Genomic DNA, 24,438 nt, shown 5'->3' on the forward strand with positions numbered 1-24,438 from the left:
CCCTGTCTCTGGCAACTCTTCTCCATCCTCTAATTCCAATAGATTTCAAATCATTTTCTAGGTTGTCTTGGTACCTAAGTCTCGGTCTTCCTCTTGTTCGTTGTCCAATCGGCCCTCTTCGGTCAAAAAATTTTCTGACTATGGCTTCTTCCTCTCGTCTGATTACGTGTCCTATCCATCTAAGGCGTGCTACCTTAATGAATTTTACAACGTCAGGTTCTCCAAAACTTCTATACAACCCAAAGTTGTAACGCCTGCGCCACAAACTTTGTTCTTTTATGCCTCCATATATTCGTCTTAGTTTTTGTCGCTCAGCTCAAAACGTTTGAGCAGTTCTTGGTCATTCTGTGTAAGTGACCAAGTTTCTGAACCATATGTTAACACTGGTCTTATTAGTGTTTTGTAGACAGTCAATTTAATTTTTCTAGGTATTTTTGAGGCCATCTGTCTTCTTAAGCCATAGTAACACTTATTGGCGAGCACTATTCTTCTTTTAATTTCTTCACTGACATTGTTATCTTTAGTTAGCAGCGAGCCTAAGTATATGAAGGTGTCGACACCTTCCAGTTCTAGGCCATCAATTATTATTCTTGTAGGAGTCGGTTTGCTTGACCTATTGTAACACATATATTTGGTCTTTTGAACATATATATTTAGTCCCATTCTCTGTGTCGATGCTCTTAACGACCGAAATGCTTCAGTCAGAGATTCTGTGGACCTACCTATGATGTCTATGTCAGCTACGTATCCGACAATTTGTACTGATTTGTGAAAGATAGTACCATTCGTAGTAGTCTGGGACTCTCGAATTATTTTTTCTAATGTCAGGTTAAATAAGCGACACGATAGTCCATCACCCTGTCTTAGTCCATTTTTGCAATGGAAGGGTGTTGAGAGGTCGTTTTGGATTTTTACCATGCTCTCTGCACCTGTGAGTGTAAGTTCAGTTAATTGGACAAGATGAAACGGTATTCGAAATTCTACCATAGCAAGTAGAATTTTATTTCTATTAACGGAATCGTATGCGGCTTTGAAGTCAACGAATATGTGATGGGTGTCGACGCCGAACTCTAGGGTTTTTTCAAGGATCTGCCTCACTGTAAATATCTGGTCCGTTGTTGATTTATTAGGAAGGAAACCGCACTGATATCCTCCCACTATTTGTTCGGCGTAGGGGAGGAGTCTTTTGTACAATACGTTGGACAACACTTTATATGCCATATTGAGTAGAGTGATGCCTCTATAATTATCACACACCATCCTCCTCCTCAGTCGTTTCCTCATTGCTGAGTGTTGTGATTCCCTATAATACGAGCAACTATCTCTTTCCATCGGCTTCTGTCCTGAGCTTCCCTCATGGATTCAGAGATTGTTTTTCCACTGGCTTTCTGTACTTGATCCGTCCATCGAGTAGGTGAGCGACCTCTACTTCTGCGCTCTTCAACGTTTCCCGAAATTATAAGTCTCTCAAGATTATCATTACTTCTTGCAATATGGCCGAAAAATTTTAAGACGGTGGAGAGGCAAATAGAGGAAAGTCGAGTCTGAATATTAAGCTCTTGGAGGATTGAGTGATTTGTTCTGTGTTCCGTCCATGAGATCCGAAGCATTCTTCTCCAGCATTACATTTCAAAGGCGTCAATCCTTTTTCTGTCGTCCGATTTCATGGTCCATGTTTCGGATCCGTAATTAAATATGGGAAAAATTAAGGCACGTACTAATCTTATTTTGGTGTTCTTCGACAAGGAGCGATCTTTCCAGATTTTCGATAATCGACTCATAGCGTTTTTGGCCATGCCTATTCTCCTACGTATTTCTGTTTCACAAGATCCTGTATTACTGATGTAGGATCCTAGATAATTGAACTCGTTAACCACTTCAAACTGGTCTAAGGCTTCTGTTGTCTGAAGTGAATTTGAATAATCTACTATCATAATTTTTGTCTTTTGTTTATTGATCTTGAGACCAAATCTATTGCTTTCGGCTTCCACTAGCTGCAGCAGGCTGGATATTTCTTCTTCGGATGCAGTTATTAATGTTGTATCATCTGCATATCTGAGATTTGAGATCTTCTTTCCTGCGATAGAAATACCGCCATTCCATTTGTCGAGTGCTTTTCTCATTATATATTCCCCATAGAAATTAAAAAGACTTGGAGATAGAATACATCCTTGTCGGACTCCTCTACCTATTTTAAAAGGATCGGACTTATGGTTTTCAATTCTTATTCTGGTTTCACTGTTCTCATATAGGCTTTTCACCAGAGCTGACAGATGATCAGGTCCATGTCTCCACTTTTCACACCATCATGTCTCCCTTTTTGTGTAGAGGACACAGTACACCTAACTTCTAGTCTGTGGGTGTTTCTTTCTGTTGCCAGATTGCAGTTATCAGTTTATGCATGTGTTTCAGGAGGGTGTCGCCGCCGTTTTTGAAAAGTTTGGCAGGGAGATTATCCGAACCGGGGGCTTTATTATTTTTCAGTGTTACGATGCCTTCTCTAATTTCTTCTTCGGTGGGGAGTGGTTGCCGATCATCTTCATTCATTTGAAACATGGAATCCTCAATCTGGCCATCTTCATGATTGCCACTAAGCAGTTCTTCAAAATGGTTCGCCCATCTGTTTAGTATCTGTTCTTTGTTACTAATTATAGAGCCGTCCCTATCTTTACAGGCTGTTATTCTGGGTCTGAATTCTTTTCTGCAGCTGTTTATTTGTTGGTAGAATTTTCGTGAGTCTTTTCCATTGTGGTAGTTAACAATTTCGTTTAGAGCGTGTTCGTATTGTTCTTTCTTTTTTCTTCTAAACATTCTCTTTTTTTCTCTTCTAAGATTTTCATAATTTTCCAGAGTTGATCTCGTTCTGCGCTGCTGGAGTCTCTTATATGCTTCATTTTTTTGTTGCTTGATATGTCTACACTCTTCATCGAACCAATCTTCGTTTTTTCTGGTCTTGATAGGTTTTAATACAGTGTCAGCCGCTGTGTGCATAGCTTCTTTGCATTTAGTCCAATGCTCTTCTATACTTAAATTTTCTTCGATTTTTGGTAACGCTTCGTTTAATATTGTCATGTAATTGGTTCTAGCAGTTTCAGATTTTAGCACCTCAGTATTATATTTTGTGGATTTTGTGCTGTGACCTTTTTTTGCGTTAGCTATGCGTGCTAAAGTTTTGCTTTTATAAGGTAGTGGTCGGAGTCTATATTAGCACCTCTACATGCTCTTACGTCCAGTACATCGGAGAAATGTCGACTATCTACAAGTACGTGGTCAATTTGATTTTTGGTCTGGCAGTCTGGTGACTGTCACGTGGCTTTATGGATGTTTTTGTGGGGAAAGCACGTACTTACTACCACCATTCCTAACGATGCCGCGAGTTCAATCGGCCATAAACCATTTTGATTACTGACCGTTTGGAGACTATGTTCACCAATAGTGGATCTGCAGATTGTTTCTTGCCCAACTTTGCCCAATTTTTATTTGTTCTGGCATTTCCTATAAGTTCTTTCCACTTTTTCATAAAATAGGTCTCTCTCCTCGTCTTCTTTATCTTCAGTTGGAGCATGGACGTTTTTTTTAATGGCATGGACTTTATGTCATTCAGCCAGTCACAACATGCGGTACTTAGTGTCATGTGTAGTGTGTGTGTTGAGTAAGTGTCTTGTTACTTTGCAAAGTCGACGTCATTGTCTTTGCAAAGAGACGCTAATTGTATCCGAACGTCTGCGGTTCCTCCGGTGAGTACCGATCCCACAAGGACAGAAACTATCTTCATTCATTAATTTATAATAAACGAAAAATTCCTGGCCCTGGTGAGATTCGAACTCACCACCATTCGAATTTTTCGTAACGTTAAAAAATTTTTTACAGGAGGGGATTTTTTACACTGACCAACCCCCTTTTCGGAGGACCATTTCTCCCTTCCTCGTCAGCCCTGACCCTACCTTCCACTGGGGTTGGTTACCCAGTCTCCAGTAGGGTTGCTCAGGTTTACCGGGGTTTACCCGTGTGATCCGTATCACACTTCTCGGAGGTGAGAATAGGAATTGAGTAGGAGAGGCTAGAGTTGTTAACTGGAAGCAACACCTTATAATGCGCATCACTACCCCATTTAAACCCCATAACAAACAAATAGACATTAGATATACTTACGAAAGGAATAAGAGAGAATACTCTACGAAGGACTTGAGTAATGATCAGAATACGCAACTAACATCAGATACTGAGTACTACTTTGTTATTGTTTAAGTGTGAACTAAATAAATATACAGAGTGGCCCAAAAGTCTGGAAACGGCCAATTATCTCATAAATTGCTAGTCATAATTGTACAAAATTTGAGGTACACCTATTTTGGGATACGGAGATTCCATATTTGGTATTTGCAATGTTGTTAGATTTGCCGTTTGTCTTATATTATTAGTAACTTTGGTTTTTCAAATTCATCACCCTGTATATTCAGTCATTATTGGAATCTCCCATTCAATACGAGTTCAACTATATGTAACACTTACGATTTTATGTAGTCTGGAAGGTCTTAAATACATAAAATAAAACAGTGCAAAATATGTAGATTTTAATAAATTTAAATATTTAAATGTAGAATGCTGTGATTGTGACATTTGTTCACCCTTTATATTAGGTTTGTTCTAGCATCAGTTTCAAACGGTTTGAAACCATCAGCGAATAGTCGACCAGCGCGAGTAGAGGGGATAGCACTGGTGACTATATTATGTTCTCTCACTGACCAACTGTTTGCTGACGGTTTCTGACTAGTTTGACTGTTTGCTAGAACAAACCTATTATTAACTAAAACTGACAGTAGTTGTGTTTTGAAAAGTTCTGCAAGATAAGTTGCTTCTATAAAATGGCCCTTAACGAAAAAGAAATAATTACTATTCTAATGATGAGAGGGTACGGTGACAGAAAAAGATCTTATTGTGAAGTAGCCAACTTGTTCAATGATACTTTCCCACACCGTTCTCCTATTCATAAGGCGAAGATACAAAAAATTGTAAAGCGATTTTAGGAATCTGGAGAAGTAAAAGACAGACACCGATCAGGTAGACCGAAAAGAGTTATGAATGACAACAAAACTTTAGATATAATGCAAATTTTTGTTGAAGATCCACATACATCCTCACGCAGGGTTGCACAAGTACATGATGTAGGTCGTTCTTCAGTCTTGTATTACGTAAGAATAAATTTAAACCATACAAAATTAACTTATTGCAAGAATTAAGTGAAGATGACTTCGATCGTAGATTACAGTTTACTGAGGTAATGATGGATAAAATTGAAAATGTGAAAATTTCATTAACAGAATATGTTTTTCCGATGAAGCAACCTTTTCACTGTGTGAAAGTGTAAATCGACACAATTTAAGGTACTGGAGTGACGTAATTCCACACTGGATGCGTGAAAACCATACTCAAAGACCACAAAAAATAAATGTATGGTCAGGTATAGTAGGTACTCAGTTAATTGGGCCATATTTTATCGAAGAAAATTTAACGCCAGATAGTTACGAAATGTTATTTAGAAATGAAATTGTACCTACACTGAGAAACTTGTTTGGGGGCAATTTTAATCAGATATGGTTTCAGCAAGATGGAGCTCCAGCTCATTTTGGTGTAAATGTTCGACGTTATTTAGATGAGATATTTCCCGGACGATGGATTGGTAGACGAGGTAGAATTGAATGGCCTCCACGTTCACCTGATTTCAATCCTAAAGATTATTTTTATTGGGGATACTTGAAAAATTCAGTTTACAAAACTAAACCAAGCAAGTCTTGCAGAGCTGAGGCAACGAATTTTCGATCAATCTCGAATAATTTCTAGATCATCATGGAGAAATGTGGTAGACGCATTCTACCATCGATTAAGGTACTGTCAACTCACAAATGGAGCACATTTTGAACACTTGATAAAGTAACCATTATGTTAAAAAATGTAATCTATCAATTGTTACGTTTTAATGTTGTTGAAAATAGTTAGTATTAGAAAATTTATTGAGACAATTAGGCGTTGCCAGACTTCTGTTTTATGTATTTAAGACCTTCCAGACTACATAAAATCATAAGTGTTACATATGGTTGAACTCGTATTGAATAGGAGATCTCAATAATGACTGAATATACAGGGTGATGCATTTGAAAAACTAAAGTTACTAATAATATAAGAGAAACAGCAAATCTGGCAAAATTGCAAATATCAAATATGGAATCTCCGTATCTCAAAATAGGTGTACCTCAAATTTTGTACAATTATGACTAGCAATTTACGAGATAATTGGCCGTTTCCAGACTTTTGGCCACTCTGTATATATTGATGAGTACTTAGTGTGTTGAAGTCAATCAACCCCATCACGAGGGTAGTTTCACCCCTATATTACCACCATAGAGGGTAGATTGATATAAAACTAGCCTTTGATAGATGGCGCTACTTGATACCGAATTGCTCTCGAAAACGAATGTGCAAATCAAAGCCGACCTGGACGAAGTATATGGGCAGGCTGCACCTTCGTTAGCAACAGTAAAATTTTGTAAAGCTGAATTTGTTCGTGGTCGCACGAGTGTTTTTGATGATGAGCGTCCTGGGAGGCCAAATGAAGTCACCACGCCGGAAATGATCAACAAAGTCTATGACATGATTATGGCAGATCGTCGAATCAAGCTCCGTGAGTTAGTAGAGGCCCTAAACATTTGCTACGAACGCGTACACAACATCATTCACCATCATTTGGACATGAAAAAGTTAGCCGCGCGATGGGTGCCCCGTTTGCTGACAATCGACCAAATGCGAAACCACTTCGGAGACGCTTTTGGCGATGATACGGCGCGATCCGAAGGATTTTATTCACCGATTTATCACCGTTGATAATGATGAAACCTGGGTACATTATTACACACCGGAAACCAAAGAACAGTCGAAACAGTGGCGCAAACGCGGCGAACGCCCGCCGAAGAAGGCAAAAAGTGCACATTCGGCCGGCAAAGTGATGGCGACTGTTTTCTGGGATGCGAAGGGATCATCCACATCGACTACTTGGAAAAAGGAAAAACAATCAATGGCGAATACTACGCAGCATTATTGGATCGATTCAATGCCTAATTCTTCTTCTTCTTCATGTGCCTTGTCCGTTGCGGACGTTGGCTATCATCATATCAATTTTAATTTTGTTTACAGCGTTTCTGAATAACTCGATCGATGTTAGTCCAAACCATTGGCGTAGTTTTGAAGCCATGAGTGTCTTCTTCTTCTTCCGGGTCCACTTTGCTTTCTATTTTACCCTGTATTATCAGTTGGAGTATATGATATTTTTATCATGTCTCATAATATGACCGAGGTATTCAAGTTCCCTTTCTTAATAATTGTGAAAGAGATTTCTTTTTGTTTTCCCATTCGGCGCAGTACCTCTACGTTGGCGGTGCGAGTCGTCCAGGATATTTTGAGGATACGTCGATACACCCACATTTCGAATGCCTCCAGCTTTCTCATTAATGTTTCCGTATTTTTAGTGGGAGAGATATGTCGGAATGGGTGAATATATTTTTCATGTTGTTAAATGTTGCTCTGGCCTTTTCAATTCTAGATCGTATTTCGGTTGTTTGATCGCATTTCGAGTTGACGACTGTTCCAAGGTATATATACGAGTCAACGTGTTCAATTAGTTGGTTTTTTATTTTCAATTGTCTGGCAGGTTTTTAGTTTTTCACTTTCTTGAACTGGAAACACCAGAAATTGCCACAGATGAAGATATTAATATAAGTACACAGGAAGTTCGAAAAACACTCGAAAATCTGAAGAACAGAAAAGCTGCAGGTAAGGACGGAATACCAAACGAATTACTGAAATATTGTGGAGCAGCAATGACAGAACAATAATTAACAAAATCATAAAACATAATAAAATACCGGAAGAATGGAGAACGAGCGAACTAATTCTACTATTAAAAAAAGGAGACAAAAAGCAGCCAGAAAACTAAGAGGTATCAACTTGTTAAATACTACCCTAAAACTTACAACTAGAATTCTACAAGAACCAATGAATCAGAGGTTAAGTTTAGCAGATGAACAAGGTTTTCGTGCTGGAAGATCATATACAGATGCCATATTCGTCATAAGCAAATTACTGAGAAATCACTAGAGCATAATAGACCAGCATTTCTATGTCTGATTGACTTGAAGAAAACATTTGACAGAGTAACACTCAAAGATATAATCCATCATCTGTATAATAGAGAAGGCCCCTTAGTTATCATAAAAACTATTGAAAACATTACCAAAACAACAACGTCAGAATAGTTGTACAACTTACAGAACCTATAGACATAGGCAGCGGGATAAGACTCATTAAGTCCTTTGCTCTTCAATTTAATCACGGATCTTCTTCTTGATGTGCCTATCCGTGACGAATGTTGGCGATCATCATGACACTCTTTATTTTATCTGTAGCAACGCGGAAAATTTGTACAGATGTTATGTTGAATCAGGTTCTGAGGTTCTTTAACCAGGATGTTCTTCTTCCTGGACCTCGCTTTCCAAATATTTTTTTCCTTACAGGATGGCCTGTAGGAGGGCATATCTGGTTTCATTTCGCATAATGTGTCCAAAGTATTCCAACTTTCGAGATTTGTTGGTGGTTAGTACCTCTCGGTTCTTCCCCATTCTTCTAAGGGCGTCCTCATTTGTGTCCCGGTCAGTCCACGGGATTTTAAGAATTCTCCGATATAGCCACATCTCAAATGCTTCCAATTTTCGTCACATATCTTCGTTCAAGGTCTATGATTCAACACCATAAAAAAGGACAGAGAAGACGTAGCATCGCAGCATTCTTACTTTTATACCAAGAGAGAGGTTTTTTCTCTTGAAAAAGGCACCCATACGGTTGAAGGTGGATCTAGCTTTTCCGATGCGCACTCTTATCTCTTGGTTGTTGATCCATTCTTCATTTATTATGGTGCCGAGGTAGATGTAGTGCGTCACTCTTTCTACAGGGGTTTGGCTGATGTAGAGTTGACCTTCTGTTATCTTTTTCTTGCTAATGATCATAAGCTTTGTCTTCTTTACGTTTATATTGAGTCCATATTGTTGACCATGTATTGACCATATAATATGTGATTTTGTTCATGAGGACTGTTGGTCTTCTAGGTTGTCCGGAAATCCTATGGTGTCATCTGCATACCTGATGTTATTTAGCCGGTACCCGTTTAGTAGACCTTTTACAGTATCGTACAAAGCTTCGATAAATATTCTTTCAGAATAGAGAATGAAAATTAGGGGGGACAAAATGCAGCCTTGCCTAACTCCACGCATGATTTTCACATATTCGATGTGTTCACCTTTAACTCTGATAGTACATTGTTTGACGGTTTTTGCTGTAAATTTTAAAGAACCGCTTAGATTGACATGAAATTTGGCACTCGCATAGCTAACATGTCAAAGAAAAAAAGTGATATTGTGCCGATGTGTGCTTTTGCCCTGGGGGTGAGTTTCACCCCTTCTCGGGGGTGAAAAAATATACGTCCAAAATAAGTCCGGAATTCGATAAACTGACTAATTCTAAGCCACTTTTGTTATATAGAGTTTTTTCACAAAGTCAATACTTTTCGAGTTATTTGCGACATTTTTTCGCAAATAATTCAAAAAGTAATTACATTATCGAAAAAAGCATTTTTAGCAATAACATAGCATGTAAATAAGTGAAAAAAATGGTGTATGCATGAAGTCTCTAGACCCCGTAGAAGCAGAGTTATAGCTAAAGAAAAATAAGTTCATACTCGCTAAATTCCAAAAAGAATATTGGTCTGGATCCCGCGTATGAAAAAAAAGTTGATTAATAGCAAGCTGAAAATTTGTTAATAGCTTAAGGGTGTCTAGTCGGATAAACTTTGATATATGGGAACACTGGAACAGGGGAAGTTTTAATTGTGAAACAGGTTAAAAATTTGGAACGGTCAGACAACGAAAACGCCACATGTATTTTGCCCGACAGAACAGACTTAAACTCTTCGAACAGAGATTAAACTCTCATGCAAAAATCAGACTGCTATTTATCACCAAATGGGCGTTTTAATGAGTGGAACATGTAGAATATGACAACTGACAGGAATTATGACAGGTGATAAATAGCAGTCTGATTTTTGCATGAGAGTTTAATCTCTGTTCGGAGAGTTTAAGTCTGTTCTGTCGGACAAAATAAATGTGCCGTTTTCGTGGTCTGACCGTTCCAAATTTTTAACCTGTTTCACAATTAAAACTGCCCCTGTTCCAGTGTTCCCATATATCAAAGTTTATCCGACTAGACACCCTTAAGCTATTAACACATTTTCAGCTTGCTATTAATTTTTTTTCATACGCGGGATCTAGACCTAATATTTCAAGGTGAAATAACCAAAAAATGAAGCACTGTTTGGAGAAAAGTCATTACAACTTTTTTAAATAGTTTAAAAAGCTTAATTTCTGCTTTTTTACAAAAAGATTCTAGCATGAAATGTAAGCAAGTTACGCTCAAAATACTGTTGGTCCCTTTTGTTTCGGCAAAAAAGAAATCGGGAAAATCACCCCCTAATTAGCAACTTAAATGAAATTAATTGTTACCGCTTTACAAGTTGCTTTATTTATGTTGTGTTTATATGATCCGTAAGTTTTATCAATTCAACGAGCTTATTTTTGAAAAAAAAAATGGTTTTAAAGTAAAATTAATTTTGAAAAAAATGCTATTTTTTTCAAAATAACTTAAAAACTATTAAATGTACCAAAAATCTCAAACAATAAAAAAAGTCGGCTTTGCTTTTCTGAATAATATAGTGTAATTTTTTGTTTTTCTGTAAAACAAAGATTGGTTAAAATTTGGTGTTTTTAAATTTGCATACACTCGTGATTAGTGACTCGTTGAAGCCCTTTCAACTACAGCCATTTCAAAAATAAAAACTTTGAACCGATGAAACTTACAGATCTTATATACAATACATACACCAGTAAAACAACTTGTGAAATGGTAACGAATAAGTTCATTTAAACTGCTTATTAGGGGGTGATTTTTCCGATTTTTTTACCAACAAAAAAGGACCAACTTTATTTTGAGCGTAACTTGTTTACTTTTGAGGCTAGAAACTTTTTTATAAAACAAAAATAAAACTTTTTTAAACACTTTAAAAAAGTTGTAATGAGTTTTCCCCAAAAAGTGCTTCATTTTTTGGTTATTTCAGGTTATAATATTCGATTTGGAATTTGACGAATATGAACCTATTTTTCATTAGCTATAAGTCTGCTTCTACTAGGTCTAAATATCTAATATATACACCATTTTTTTTCACTTTTTTACAGGTTATATTTTTGCTAAGAATATTTTTTCGACAAAATCCTTAGTTTTGAGTTATTTGCGAAAAACAGTCTAAAAATGTGGTTATTTTGTTGAAAAATTAACATATTCACCCGCAAATAACTCGAAAAGATTGAGTTGGTGAAAAAACTCTATAAAACAAAAGTTGCTTAGAATTAGTCAGTTTATCGAATTCCGGACTTATTTTGGACGTATAGAGAACCCTAAGAAGGGGTGAAACTCACCTCCAGGGCAAAAGCACACATCGGCACAATATCACTTTTTTTCTTTGACTTGTTAGCTATGTGTATGCCAAATTTCATGTCAATCCAAGGGGTTCTTTAAAACTTAGAGGTTTTGCAATATTTTACCGTTAAATAACGTACTATGAGGTTTGCAGTCTGATTCCAGTAAAGGTTTCTAATTATTTTCAGATCTTGGTTGTTAATTCCTGCTTCTTTTAGTATTTGCATCATCTTGGCGTGCTGTACTCGATCAAACGCTTTCTCGCAATCAACCAGATATGCGTATACACGCAATTGACGTCTCTGCATCTCTGGAATAAGACTTGTATTGAAAACATAAAATACCTGGGGAATACATTGCCAAGCTACAGAGACCTGGACAAAGAAGTGAGAAATTAAGTACAAAAAGCAAAAGGTACAAAAGCATGACAGGATGTCTTAATAACACTATATGGCGAAACCGACATATTAACACTGAGGTCAAGTCAAGAATTGATAAAGCCAGTGTAAGACCAGTATTGACATATGCATTAGAAACAAGAGCCGATACAGCCAGAACACAAAGACTACTGGAAACGGCAGAGATGAGAGTACTGAGAAGAATTAGAGGAAATACGCTGAGAGATCGAAAGAGGAGTGAAGACATTAGAAGACAATGTAACGTCCAGTGTATAAAGGAATGGGCACTAAATAGAAAAAAAGAATGGAATAACCACATAAGCAGAATGGATGAGACCCGTGTTATCAAAATAGCAAGAGATAAATCAACAATCGGTAGAAGTATCTACCGACCGCCCGTGCAAAAGATGGAGTGACAACCTTCCATAGAGGTATCAATCCGCCAATGAACAAGCAGAATTGCTTATAAAAAGGAAGAAGATAACAGGATACTATTAGGTAGTTTTATTTTTCTAAAGATAGTGCTATTGTTTGATGAACTGTACAAACATGTTTAAACACGATGTTTCACTATTTTTTACAATGGAAAAGTTGAATATTGTGAAATAATCTAATTTTTAATTTTGGAAATTGTGCCACCAAAACAAATTCACGAACTATTGTTAAAAATGCAAAAAGAGTTTTTGTTCAATTTTCACATGTCAAAAATATTATTATATTTTTTACTGTGTTAAATTTCTTATTACAACTCCTCAATTACAGACCCAACCCTGTTCAATAGTACCTTCATCCCTCCTATTTCTTACCCTCTCTCCTAACCGGACAGACAATATACTTGGATTCGGGACAGAAGAAATTTGTCCTCTTCGCCACAATCTTTCGACGGATCAAGTCGGTACCTACCGCTCATCTCTTGACGGTACATCTCATCGATCTCTTTGTTACTCTCAACCGTTAACCGAAACGAACAATAGCAATACGTGCACGAACAGTATTCACGAACATAATTTGCGAGTGACGGCATACATCAGCGCGGCAACAAAATTCAATTCGTGTATGACCACGGCTTAGTGATCTACAACGTTTCACAACTTGGTAAGACTTTATTATACATATGAATCTTGTCTGTATAAAACCTTATATTTTATATTCCTATTTGAACCTAGCAATCCTAAATACAGTCCAACCCTAAGATTGTATTCACAATCTCACATATGTACAAGTTATCGTACAGTCTTCATCTTCAGTTAATTTGTGAAGATCTAAATAGTGCATCAACACAATAAAAGCTAAAATCTCTGTAGGGAATAAATATCGGCTTCAAACCATATACTTTGTCGATTGTAATTTCAGAATTATAAGATTATCCTCTTTAATTGATTTCAGCATTTCTTTGAATAATAAATATTGTTAAAAATGCAAATGGAGTCTTCATCTTCAGTTAATGCAGATCACGTGATCACGTGATGATCTAAATAGTGCATCACACAATCAAAGCTAAAATACCTGTAAGGATCCCTATAAGGAATTAATTTCCCATCATAAACGAAAATATATTATACTTTGTCGATTGTAATTTTTGTAAATGTAAATATATCTCTTTCAGGCCTACAGCAGTTCTGAATCAAGTCCAACAGCTCCTTCTCTGCCTGCCTGTTTTAAGGCAGGCCAATTTCGTCATTAGAAGATTTTGGTCTGACGTCCACCAGCGAGATTTAGTACCTATGAATAAATTATTTTTGGAAATGTTAGAAGCATATTGCCGGTAGCCTTAATAAATGTTTATTGTACTCAGTGACGAAAGAAATTTTGATCGTGCTTTTGTAGCTATCTAACAAAAAATGTTTTGGTTTTGAATATCATACGTGGGGTTGTCTTTTTTGGTAATGTTGGAAAAAATCAAAGAGGCTCAGATCGGGTAATAATAGAGAACGATTTGCGGTTTTACTCATACTAACCATTGGAATTAATTATGACATGACGTTTTTAGAGTACCCTCTGTGTAACTAGTAGCACCCAAAGGCAATTCTCATATTATGCCCTCTCATATAATGTTGTTTTTGTAGATAGCAGGAAAATCCAAAAGATCCCGCTCGGGTTTTAACAATGGATAATGTTTAATATGATGTGGTTATCATAAGTTGTGACCTCTATGTATGATATGATAAACACCGAAAAAGGCAACCCTTATTATGTCTTGTATATCTCAGGGAACGACTAAATAAACGAAGTCGTTGCATGATACTTAAAAGACCAAAGCATTTGTTTGAAGTGACTCCTAAATTATTTTTGAATGTTTAAAAATAAATGCAGATCATATTTTTTTACGTTGTCACCAAAAATGTATAATAGGTACTACAGGAAAATTTGTAGTAAAATATTCTAAAGGAAACGAAGATAATAACAACGGGGTGACATGTTGAGGAATGATTGTATGACTTCTATTGTAAGCAAAACATGATAAGTATTTCTCGAATCTTCAAATATAGTCTCCTATTAATATATAAGTTTTTGCAATATACTCTGTATATATTTCAGTCGCTATATAGTTTTCCACTCCTACCCCTGGGCTTTTCTTTAAAACCCACCTCGCAGGCGCATGCGAGGGGGCGGAAAACATCGATTTACTAAGAATCTGTACGCCGCGCCGTAGAAAAAAATATTTTAAACCAAAAATGTAGCTGAGATAATTTTGAACAAAAATGTTTATTAGCACTTTTTGTGTAGAATGAACCGTTCTCTCAGAAACAACGCTTGAAGCGACCGGAGATTTTGAATTTCAGCTACGCGCACTAAATATTTTTTTTTATAAAATTTGTATCAACACGACGGTAAAAATTCGATATCTTTTGATCATAATATCCTATCGACAAAAACGAAAATGCGTTTTAAAGATGAAGAGTACAGTGTTCGTATGCAAATTTTGCATTTTGGCGAAAATGATGTAAATTTCTATAAAGCTGCTAAATAAATAAACGTTGCGAAATTTTTGCCATTTTTTATGATTCTCATAAGATCAACAAAATTTATCAGTTCCATTGACTGGTCAATATTGTATCAATATCTATTATTAGAGTCTAATCTTCAAAGCCTATCTATCTCTATCTAATCAGCCCTAAACATGCATCCTTGGATATAGGCCTCCTCTTCCTTCTTCCATGCCTCTCTATTTGAGCAATTTGCATCCATTTTGACCCAGCGTGTTTCTTCAGGTCATCTGACCATCGCATCTGTGGCCTTCCCTTTTTTCGTTTGTGGTTCCATGGCCTCCAATATATAATCATCTTAGTCCATCTTTTATCCTTCTGCCGTAGTGTGTGTCCGGCGAACTTCCATTTAAGCTTTGCTACTTGGGTAGAGACATCTTTCACTTTTGTTTTGTTACGGATCCATTCGATTCTTTTCCTGTCTGATAGTTTAATGTTCAGCATTTGTCTTTCCATGGCTCTTTCTGTCTTTGCTATTTTTTCCATATTCTCTTTTGTAAACGTCCATGTCTAAGAGCCATATATTAAAACAGGGAGTATACATTGATTGAAGACTCTTGTTTTTAGGTATTGCGGGTATTTTCTGTTCTTTAGAATATAAGACAGTTTTCCGAATGATGCCCAGGTCAATCTTATTCTTCTCTTTATTTCTTCGGTCTGATTTTCTTTATTTAATCTAGTGATTTGTCCTAGATATATATACTCTTTTACTTGTTCTATTCTTGTTTGTGTCACTGTAATTACTAGTTCTTCTTGTTGATTGGTCATGGTTTTTGTTTTACTGTAATTCATCTTCAGTCCTATCTTTGTCGAGTTTTGGTAACAAATATGCACAAATATAACCTGCACTTAACTGCTAGCGGAATAAAGGAAGTTGAAGAACAAACCATTAAAAATCTCACACACAATAAATATGCAACACACAACACAACCACGAACGAAATTAAAAATTTAATTTTTTCAATAATCACATGTACGATATCGATTACGCAAACAAACTAACACAAAATAGCACAGAAGACAGTCAGAATTTGATACTCCGTATATCCTTAATATCAATTTCAAACAATTTCTTCTGCCCCAGATTGCTATAGGTATTCTCTCCGTGTGTCTACCCTCTGTTTACAGTCACGTGACACGCTGTCAGATTTGCGAGGACGTTTTTTACATTGAATCATGGGATTATTTTGTTAAACTTAAATGATTTATTTTGTAGTAACAATAACCGAACACAATTGTTAGAATTCATTAGTTATTCATTTATAGTGTAATTTATAAATTAAAAATATTTTTTTTCGTTAAATAAATATTTATTGACATAAACTGCGATAGTAAGGTTATGTATACATAATCAAAATTGGAAAGTGAAGAATTTATATCAGATGAAGTGCGTTTATTTTCTGTTTATATTAATAGTACAATATATAATATATATGTATATTTGTATGTTTATAATAATATCACTAGCGTGATACGGCATTTTTCTAAATGTTCAATTTAAACGTAGACTAAATCGTCCTAACAAAATTTCAAGCAACCACCACCATGAGCAGGTCGGTCGATTTTGCTTAGACACTTTGTTAACGCTCTGAGCGAATAGCCCATAAGATCGAGACCAAAATTTCATTGTTTGAAAACAAATACACAACCTAAAAAAATCAGGTTATAAATTCTTCGCAGAATTTTTTCAACATTAATATCACAAGATAGTGAGAATAATGCGGCAATTTTTCGAAAACTTGTTACCTGGCAATAGACACGAGAGCCCGGAGGGCTCGAGTGCTATTACCGATTGGAAACAAGTTTTAGAAAAAAATTGGAGCAATATGTCTTATTTATTCTTACTATCGTGTGATATTCGACAGATCGATTTTTTAATACTTCTATAAAATTCAAGTCTTTGTATAAAAACATTCAGTGACATTTAACCCAGTGAACAAGTCAAAGAACCCAGTCAAAGTGAACAGGACAGTTTAGCAAATATTCAGACGAAGATATCAATAACGTATTAGTTAAAATTATTTATAAATACAGTTTTATTCATGAAATAATCTTACAGAAGTACAATTGAGCGCTTAAGATTGTCGATTTGTGTTGTCCTCGTGATAGTTTGACGTTAGATGCAGAACTAAATGTGACAGTTTTCAAAACTAGAAAATTCGTGGTAAATAAACAGAAACAATCTACCAAAAAATATTCCCACTGTAATAATCTAGGTAGAAAATTCCCACTATAATAATAATCTGATTGGAGAGAATTAAACACGTGATGAAAAATCTTACTACACGATTGGAAATTAAAATCATTAAAAAAATAATCAGAATCATTTTCTATTCTCCTTTTGAGAACGATTTCCGGAAATCGTTCATGGAAATCGAAACTTCAAAACATTAGTTAATTAAAAATGTAATTTTCATTACACCAACAATTGTGGCTAAATCCCATATAAAAATAATACTTAAACCGTATTTAAATTGTACCATAGCGTCATACAATCATCCTATGTAAAATTGAAATCATTCCTATGGTATACAATGATATAAACCATGTTGATAACATCAGACTTTTTTTGTGATGAATATTAAAGGCTGTGAAAACCCCCAGGTCGATAAATATTAACCATGGCGAAATGAATGTATTTTGTTGTAAGTTGGAGGTATGTTTTCTAGATAAAAAAATGTGTCTATTAATTTTAATCGATTGAGTAGATGTATAGTTTTTTTTATTTTTCTTTTTTAATTTTCTTATAGATAACTTTATTATGAGAAAGGAAGTATCTTGTGATAGTGGTAAATTACGGTTATTGATGAATAAAACACGTAGTTTTTATTGATTTATCTATTTTAAATAATATGGACATATTTATGACATTAATGCTGCAAAAACCAATTAATTATAAAGGGCTCTAACGTGTTTTAGTGCGCAACGTATTCTGTGTTTAGATTCTCTACTGTTCTCTTTGCTGTTAAGGTAAAAAAACTATTGTTACGGTAAAAAGTTTTACCAGTAATTGTTACGGTAGATAATAATCAAAACTCAACTCAAATTCAACATTCAGGCTACTAAGAATTAACTTTATCGAGAACCTTAATCTCCAAGGGGAGTCCACTAACCAATAAATATTCACATCGAAACACAAAAACAAAATATTTATGGTTCATAGATCACTCTTTAACAAAATACATCCTGGGGTATATGATTTACAACGTATTCTACACCAATTTAATACAACCGCTAGAAAATTTAACATGTTAATTTCTCTCACACTATCTAGCTACGGAAAGCTCGAAACAGAAGTGGAAGATTAAGTAAATAAAACAAACAGAGCCGCAGGTTACCCGAATGAAACAATATGGAGAAATAAAAAAATCGGAAAAACAGTGAAACGGAGAATTTACAAAACAGTCATCAGACCAATAATGAGATACGCGGCAGAAACACGACGTACAGAAAAGACAAAAAGAATGCTAGAAACAGTAGAAATAAAAATCCTTCGGAAAATCGATAGTAGGATAATATGGGCTAGAAGTGCAGATATACGACGGAGATGCAAGGTGGACAACATTAATAACTGGGCAAAAAACAGAAGCGTAGAATGGAACGACCACATAATCCAGATGACAACAAATAGAGTAGTAAGGACGACGAGAGACGGTTCCCCAATAGTAAGACGATCACTGGGAAGACCACGAAAACGATGGAATAACAACTTACTGGAGGCACATTGAAAAACAGGCAAAGTCATGTCTACACAAAAAGAAGAAGAAGACTCTTTACCTACATCTTCTTTTTCCTGAACTTTACGTTGCTTTTCTAATACACCAACTATACTTTGTAAACACATATAAGATATAAAAATGAATATAACCATTTTCATTTCGTTGCAACATGAAGCCAAAGCCGTCTTATATTTCAGTTCGTTTAGAGAGCGCTGCAAGCACTCTGACCGAACGGTTTCAAAACTGATAACGGTTTTTCATCAGATAATACATATAATGCAGAGAGTGCAGCTATCTCTAAACAAACTGAAATATAAGACGGCTTGTGAAATGAAAATGGTTATTAATTTTTATTTCTATTAGTACTAGTCATATCTGGGAATGTAGGGTCCATTTTTCGTTGGAATTTTTCCGCGCTGGACAGATTGGATATGAATTGCCAATCATAGAATTCTTTCATCTTCTTTTGCTTCAGCATCCGATTGGCTTGTATTTTTAAAAGCCACGGAGGTGTAACCAGAAACAGTTTTTGACTTAATGTTATTTTATATTTTATTAAATTAAAAACTTTGACTTACATTAAGATACTTCCTTTACTAGTTTAAATGAAGTTATTATTTTTTAACGTGCACATTTTCCGGCAGCTCACAACGACCGGTTCTAGTTAAATATTTATCCGGATTCTATTTCCAACTTGTCATAATGAACTAACCAATTTTTATTTTTAGAAAACAGAGCTGCAACCGATTTGTAATTAAACTATATTTTTATAAATAATCTTTACGCAGAAAACTCTTAGAAACGGCAGTCTCAGAACCTACTGATCCAAGAAGGCATGTCTACGAAGTAGAAAGAGTTTGCTATGAACCAAGGACAAATCCCGGACAAAAAATTTCCCCAAAAAATCTTCATACAAAAAATCCCCACAAAAAATCCCTAGACAAAAAATCTCCACAAATTTTTTTGGACAAAATACCTCCCAAAAAAATTCCGGACAAAAAATCCCCAAGAAATATTTGCTGCCGAATACTTCTCAAAAGTTTTACCGTGAACACAATCGACGCAAATGTTTTTCAGCCTCAGTGCATGAGAGCTATAGCAATCGTTATGAAACCGCTTTTCGGCACGAAAATAATGATTAGCAATTAAGATTAAGCATGAATTGCAATTTCGATTACCAAATTTTGAATCCAATTTCCTATTCCAACTGGTTTTCCCCGGAACGGATTCATGCCTAAAACAAATTTCACATGACAAAAATGTGAGTTGTTTTAAAATCATGGAAAATATGGGGAATGAGCTAAGACTGCGGGAATAATGTTGTAATTATTCGCTTAAATCTTTTTCTCACTCTGCTTTGAATAACTCTGTTCAAAATGTTTCCTATTCGTGGTGATAACTGCTGGTCCTGAAAAGGACAATTTTGGTTGTAATGCAAAAAAACCTGTTCCTTTTTTGTAAATTTTAGGTCAAATATATTTAGTCATCAGTTTCAATTCAATGCAAGCAACATTTCAAAAACCTGCTTCAAACGGTTTCAAGAGCAATGTCTGTGGTCTACGTTTTCATAACAAAGCTAAACATTCGTAAATATTTCTTGGGGATTTTTTGTCCGGAATTTCTTGTGGGGATATTTTACCCAAAAAAAATTGTGTGGACTATTTGTCCACTATTACTTTGTGGGGATTTTTTGACCAGGAATACTTTGTGGGGATTATTTGTCCTAGGTTGACCCAAAAAGGCGTGTCCACGAAGTGGAAAGCGTTTCCTATTGCGTGGCATGCACGGGGTTATGCGCAGATAAACGTAATTGGGGATTTGCGCAGGTTTGGCCGATTCTGCTGTAATAATTTTTTAGATTAATCTGTTTTAACAATTCTTTGAATTCAATTTTATTTAAGAGTGGGCTTTAACTAGAATAAGAGCTTTATTGCATAATTTTATTATATTTGGTATATTTTCGGAAAAGTTGTTATTGTGGAAAAAATTGTAATTTTTAAAGTTGGTTGTAAAAATCTTTAGTTTCATTTGTATTTTTATAATATTGTCTCGAAAATTTTTCATATTTTGTGGATCTATGAATATATTACCTATCCACAAAACTGATAAAATAATGTGGACATTTTTCACGTTATAGTCATTGTTGCGATTGTTTTTATGAAAACCTCTACCTTTATATGTTTTTATTTACATAATTCTCCCAAATATAGTCACTTCGGTGCTACTACAGTGTGCGGTCTACCGTCGCGTTTATAAACGCATAAATAAGAATTATTATTTTAATTTTACAAATAATCCTTTGTTATTCCCCTATTTACTATTCTAGTTGAGAATAAGCCAATTTTGTGGCTTATTCCCAATTAAAATAATAAATTGATCTGACACAGTATTAATTTGTAGAATCAAAATGGATCTAATTCTTCTAATTTATGCGTTTTATTCACTTTGTAAAGAACTTCATTATAGTGTGCAAACACTTCTGAGAAGAGATTAAAACGAGTGCGGTATTGTTTACTCACACAGATAGGTATACAGTGCCAGCAAAGAAATCTTTACAAAGTGAATAAGACGCATAAATCGGAAGAATTATGGTTCTAATTTTGCAAATTGAGACTTTGTCATATCAATTAACTATTTTACTTGAGAATAAGCCTCAAAAATTGCTTCTTTTGCACACTATAATAGAAAGGGACAGGTAGATCATATACTATAGTAGCGCCGTCACTTTTTTGTATTTTCCAAGTATATTTTTCAATAACATTCTCGTAAACATATGCTGCATAGTATATCATTTGACATAGTAAGTCGCTGAAATACGGTAGTTTTTACTGAGGAGCTATACTAAATTGACAATCAAGATACACTAGAAATAAACAAACCACGACACCTCAATGTTACTACGGGCTCTCCTAAATCATAATTTACAATGTATATACTTTGTATAAATCCCAAATTATGTTTAACAAAGTTTATACATTGTAAATCATGATTCGAGAGTGCTCCTGGTAACATTGAAGTGTCTTGGTTTTTATTTCTAATGCATCTTGATTGTGATTTTAGTATAGATCCTTCTACAATTTAAAATTAATACAAAACATTAATTTTTTGTATTTTGTGGAAACGCCAAATGAACTTATTTTGAGATTAAAATGCTGGCTTATTCCTAACCAAGATAGTAACTTGCATGAAGATGCCACAAGAAAATAGCTTCAGAACAACAATATAAAATAATTCTAAAGATACTGGTAACAACACAATAACAACTGTAGTAAATTATTTTGAATAAAACTTCATCCTGTAATTTTGGTATGTTCTGATCTTTAGAAACGTATTAAATTTTGATCTCGTAAGAATATCATTAGTTTAAGTAAACATTTACAAACGAAACTAAGAGTTTTCGGCTATATCAAAAATTCTACCTGATTTCGTGCAAATTTTCTTGTAGAATTTTGGAAAAATTTCCATCCATATTAATATTGAATTATATCAGATAACAGTGATAGTTGAAAATAGAGATGGTTCTTTCTCTATTTTAGTTATAAATAGTTGTATTGAGCTAGTAGTAGATAATTGTATAGTTTATTTTATTTCAGGATGAAAAAGAACTTAACATTTTTTATTTTTATTGAACAATAAACAGAACCTCAAATGTTAACTGTTTTAAGTTGATTTGTAATAGATTATTTAACATTATTGAGTTAAACGAAGCTTACTAGAATGTGTTTTATTTTATTATAACCTAACCTTATTATGATTGGATGGACAAGAGGTCAGAAAGGCTGAAGAAGAAGGATCAGGAAGATATTATCCTTAGATGGAACAAGGAATGACCTAAGATGAAAAGGTTCAATCGTCTACATTTGCGATACAATAGCCACGTTGCTTAAGTCCGAAAATATGTGGGCGTGAAAAAGTGGAAAATGAATAGGGTACTAGAACAATAACAGATAAGTGATGGATGGATAATAATTAACTAATGGTTTGACACTTGGACTCAAATAAAACGAGAATACTAAATATATGTAACTAAACAATGAGCGCCATTAAATTTTGAACAATTAAATTTACAGAGAAATATACATAACACAACAGAAAAATTAGCAACACTGTTACAGCAAACATAATGAAACACAAATAATCTTAAGCTGTAAAGAGAGAATTATACAGGGTGTCCCGAAAAGATTGGTCATAAATTACACCACACATTCTGGGGTCAAAAATAGTTTGATTGAACCTAACTTACCTTAGTACAAATGTGCTCATAAAAAAGTTACAAAATGAAAATCGATTGTTTTCAATATATCGAAAACTATTACAGATTTTTTTATTGAAAATGGACTTGTATCATTCTTATGGCAGGAACATCCTAAAACAAAATTATAGTGAAATTTGTCCGCCCCATAAAAAATTTATGGGGATTTTGTTCCCTTAAACTCCCCCAAACTTTTGTGTACTTTCCAATTAATTCATTATTGTGGTACCGTTAGTTAAACACAACGTTTTTAAAACTTTTTTGCCTCCTAGTATTTTTTCGATAAGCCAGTTTTTATCGAGATGCGGCTTCTTTTTCAATATATTATTGTTCCTATTATTGTGGTACCATTAGTTAAACACAGCGTTTTTAAGACTTTTGCCTCTTAGTCTTTTTTTATGTCACCTTTTATCGAGATGTAGCTTCTTTTTCAAAATATACCTAAAAATGTAAATTATAAATAAATTTTCAGATTATTAACAGGTATAACCGTACTTAACCATATACAAATATGTGATGGATTCGACAAATATTCAAAATATCTCGATAAACACTGACTTATTGAAAAAGTACTAAGAGGCAAAAAAGTTTTAGAAACATTGTGTTTAACTAATGGTGCCACAATAATAATTCAATTGGAACGTACACAAAAGTTTGGGGGGGGGGGGGGTTAAGGGAACAAAACCCCATAAAATTTTTATGGGGTGCACAAATTTCACTTTAATTTTTTTTAATATGTTGCTGCCATAAAAATGACACATGTCTATTTTCAATAAAAAATCTCTGAGAGTTTTCGATATATGAAAAAAAATCGATTTTCATTTTGTAACTTCAAAGGGCTGTAACTTTTTTGTGTGCACTATTGTATATAGGCATTGATTATAAATATTCCACTAGATAGCTCACCTCTTGGTAACCGAAAGACGTATCAACAACTAGATACTCGAAAACCGTATCGAGATTTCTCATTCTCTCTCTGACTTGCGAGGAGGTAGGAGTAGTGTCAGGGCCGAACTTACCCTATAGGTGTATTATCTGTGACAAGTTATAGCAAAATTTTAAAAAAAGGACTCACATTTTAAATAAAATGGCCTCTGTAACGCATAAGTGTGTTTACGGGATGTTTTGAAAGAAACGATGGAACAAATAATAATATATCTTTCTTTAAATTTTCCCTGAAAGACGTAGAGCGCACAAAAATTTGGCAAATACTGCGGAAATATTGATATTATATTGATGGATATCAGTGACCTGAAACAGAGGGTAATTTGCCAGCATCACTATGCAGTGAAACATATTTACCAAAGTGGCCAAAGAAAGTTATTAAGGAAAAATGCTGTTCCTCTAAAATTTGCACAGTTAGCAACTGATTTAGGTGAGTACTCAACTTTGGAAATATTTTTATGTTTGCCTAATGCGCTTTGTCAATGAGAATAATACTATTAAAATATATTTTATATAAAATCAGTTGATATTGAGTGATTTATATATTTTTTATACAATTAAATCAA

General features: G+C 34.7%; 1 protein-coding gene across 12 annotated transcripts in view; it reads left to right on the plus strand.

The window, feature by feature from the left end:
• The window catches only part of LOC114329180 (steroid hormone receptor ERR1), a 325,624-nt gene extending 303,231 nt beyond the window's left edge, over positions 1-22,393 (plus strand). For all 12 annotated transcript variants that reach the window (XM_050654125.1, XM_050654121.1, XM_050654122.1 and 9 more), the window contains one exon: positions 13,576-22,393. In XM_050654125.1, the coding sequence (XP_050510082.1) occupies positions 13,576-13,738 (163 nt within the window). In that variant the 3' untranslated portion in view covers positions 13,739-22,393. The remainder of the gene's footprint in view (positions 1-13,575) is intronic.
• The last annotated feature ends 2,045 nt before the right edge of the window (positions 22,394-24,438 follow it).

The sequence above is a fragment of the Diabrotica virgifera genome, chromosome 6 (genome assembly GCF_917563875.1).
Source record: "Diabrotica virgifera virgifera chromosome 6, PGI_DIABVI_V3a".
Lineage (NCBI taxonomy): Eukaryota > Metazoa > Arthropoda > Insecta > Coleoptera > Chrysomelidae > Diabrotica > Diabrotica virgifera.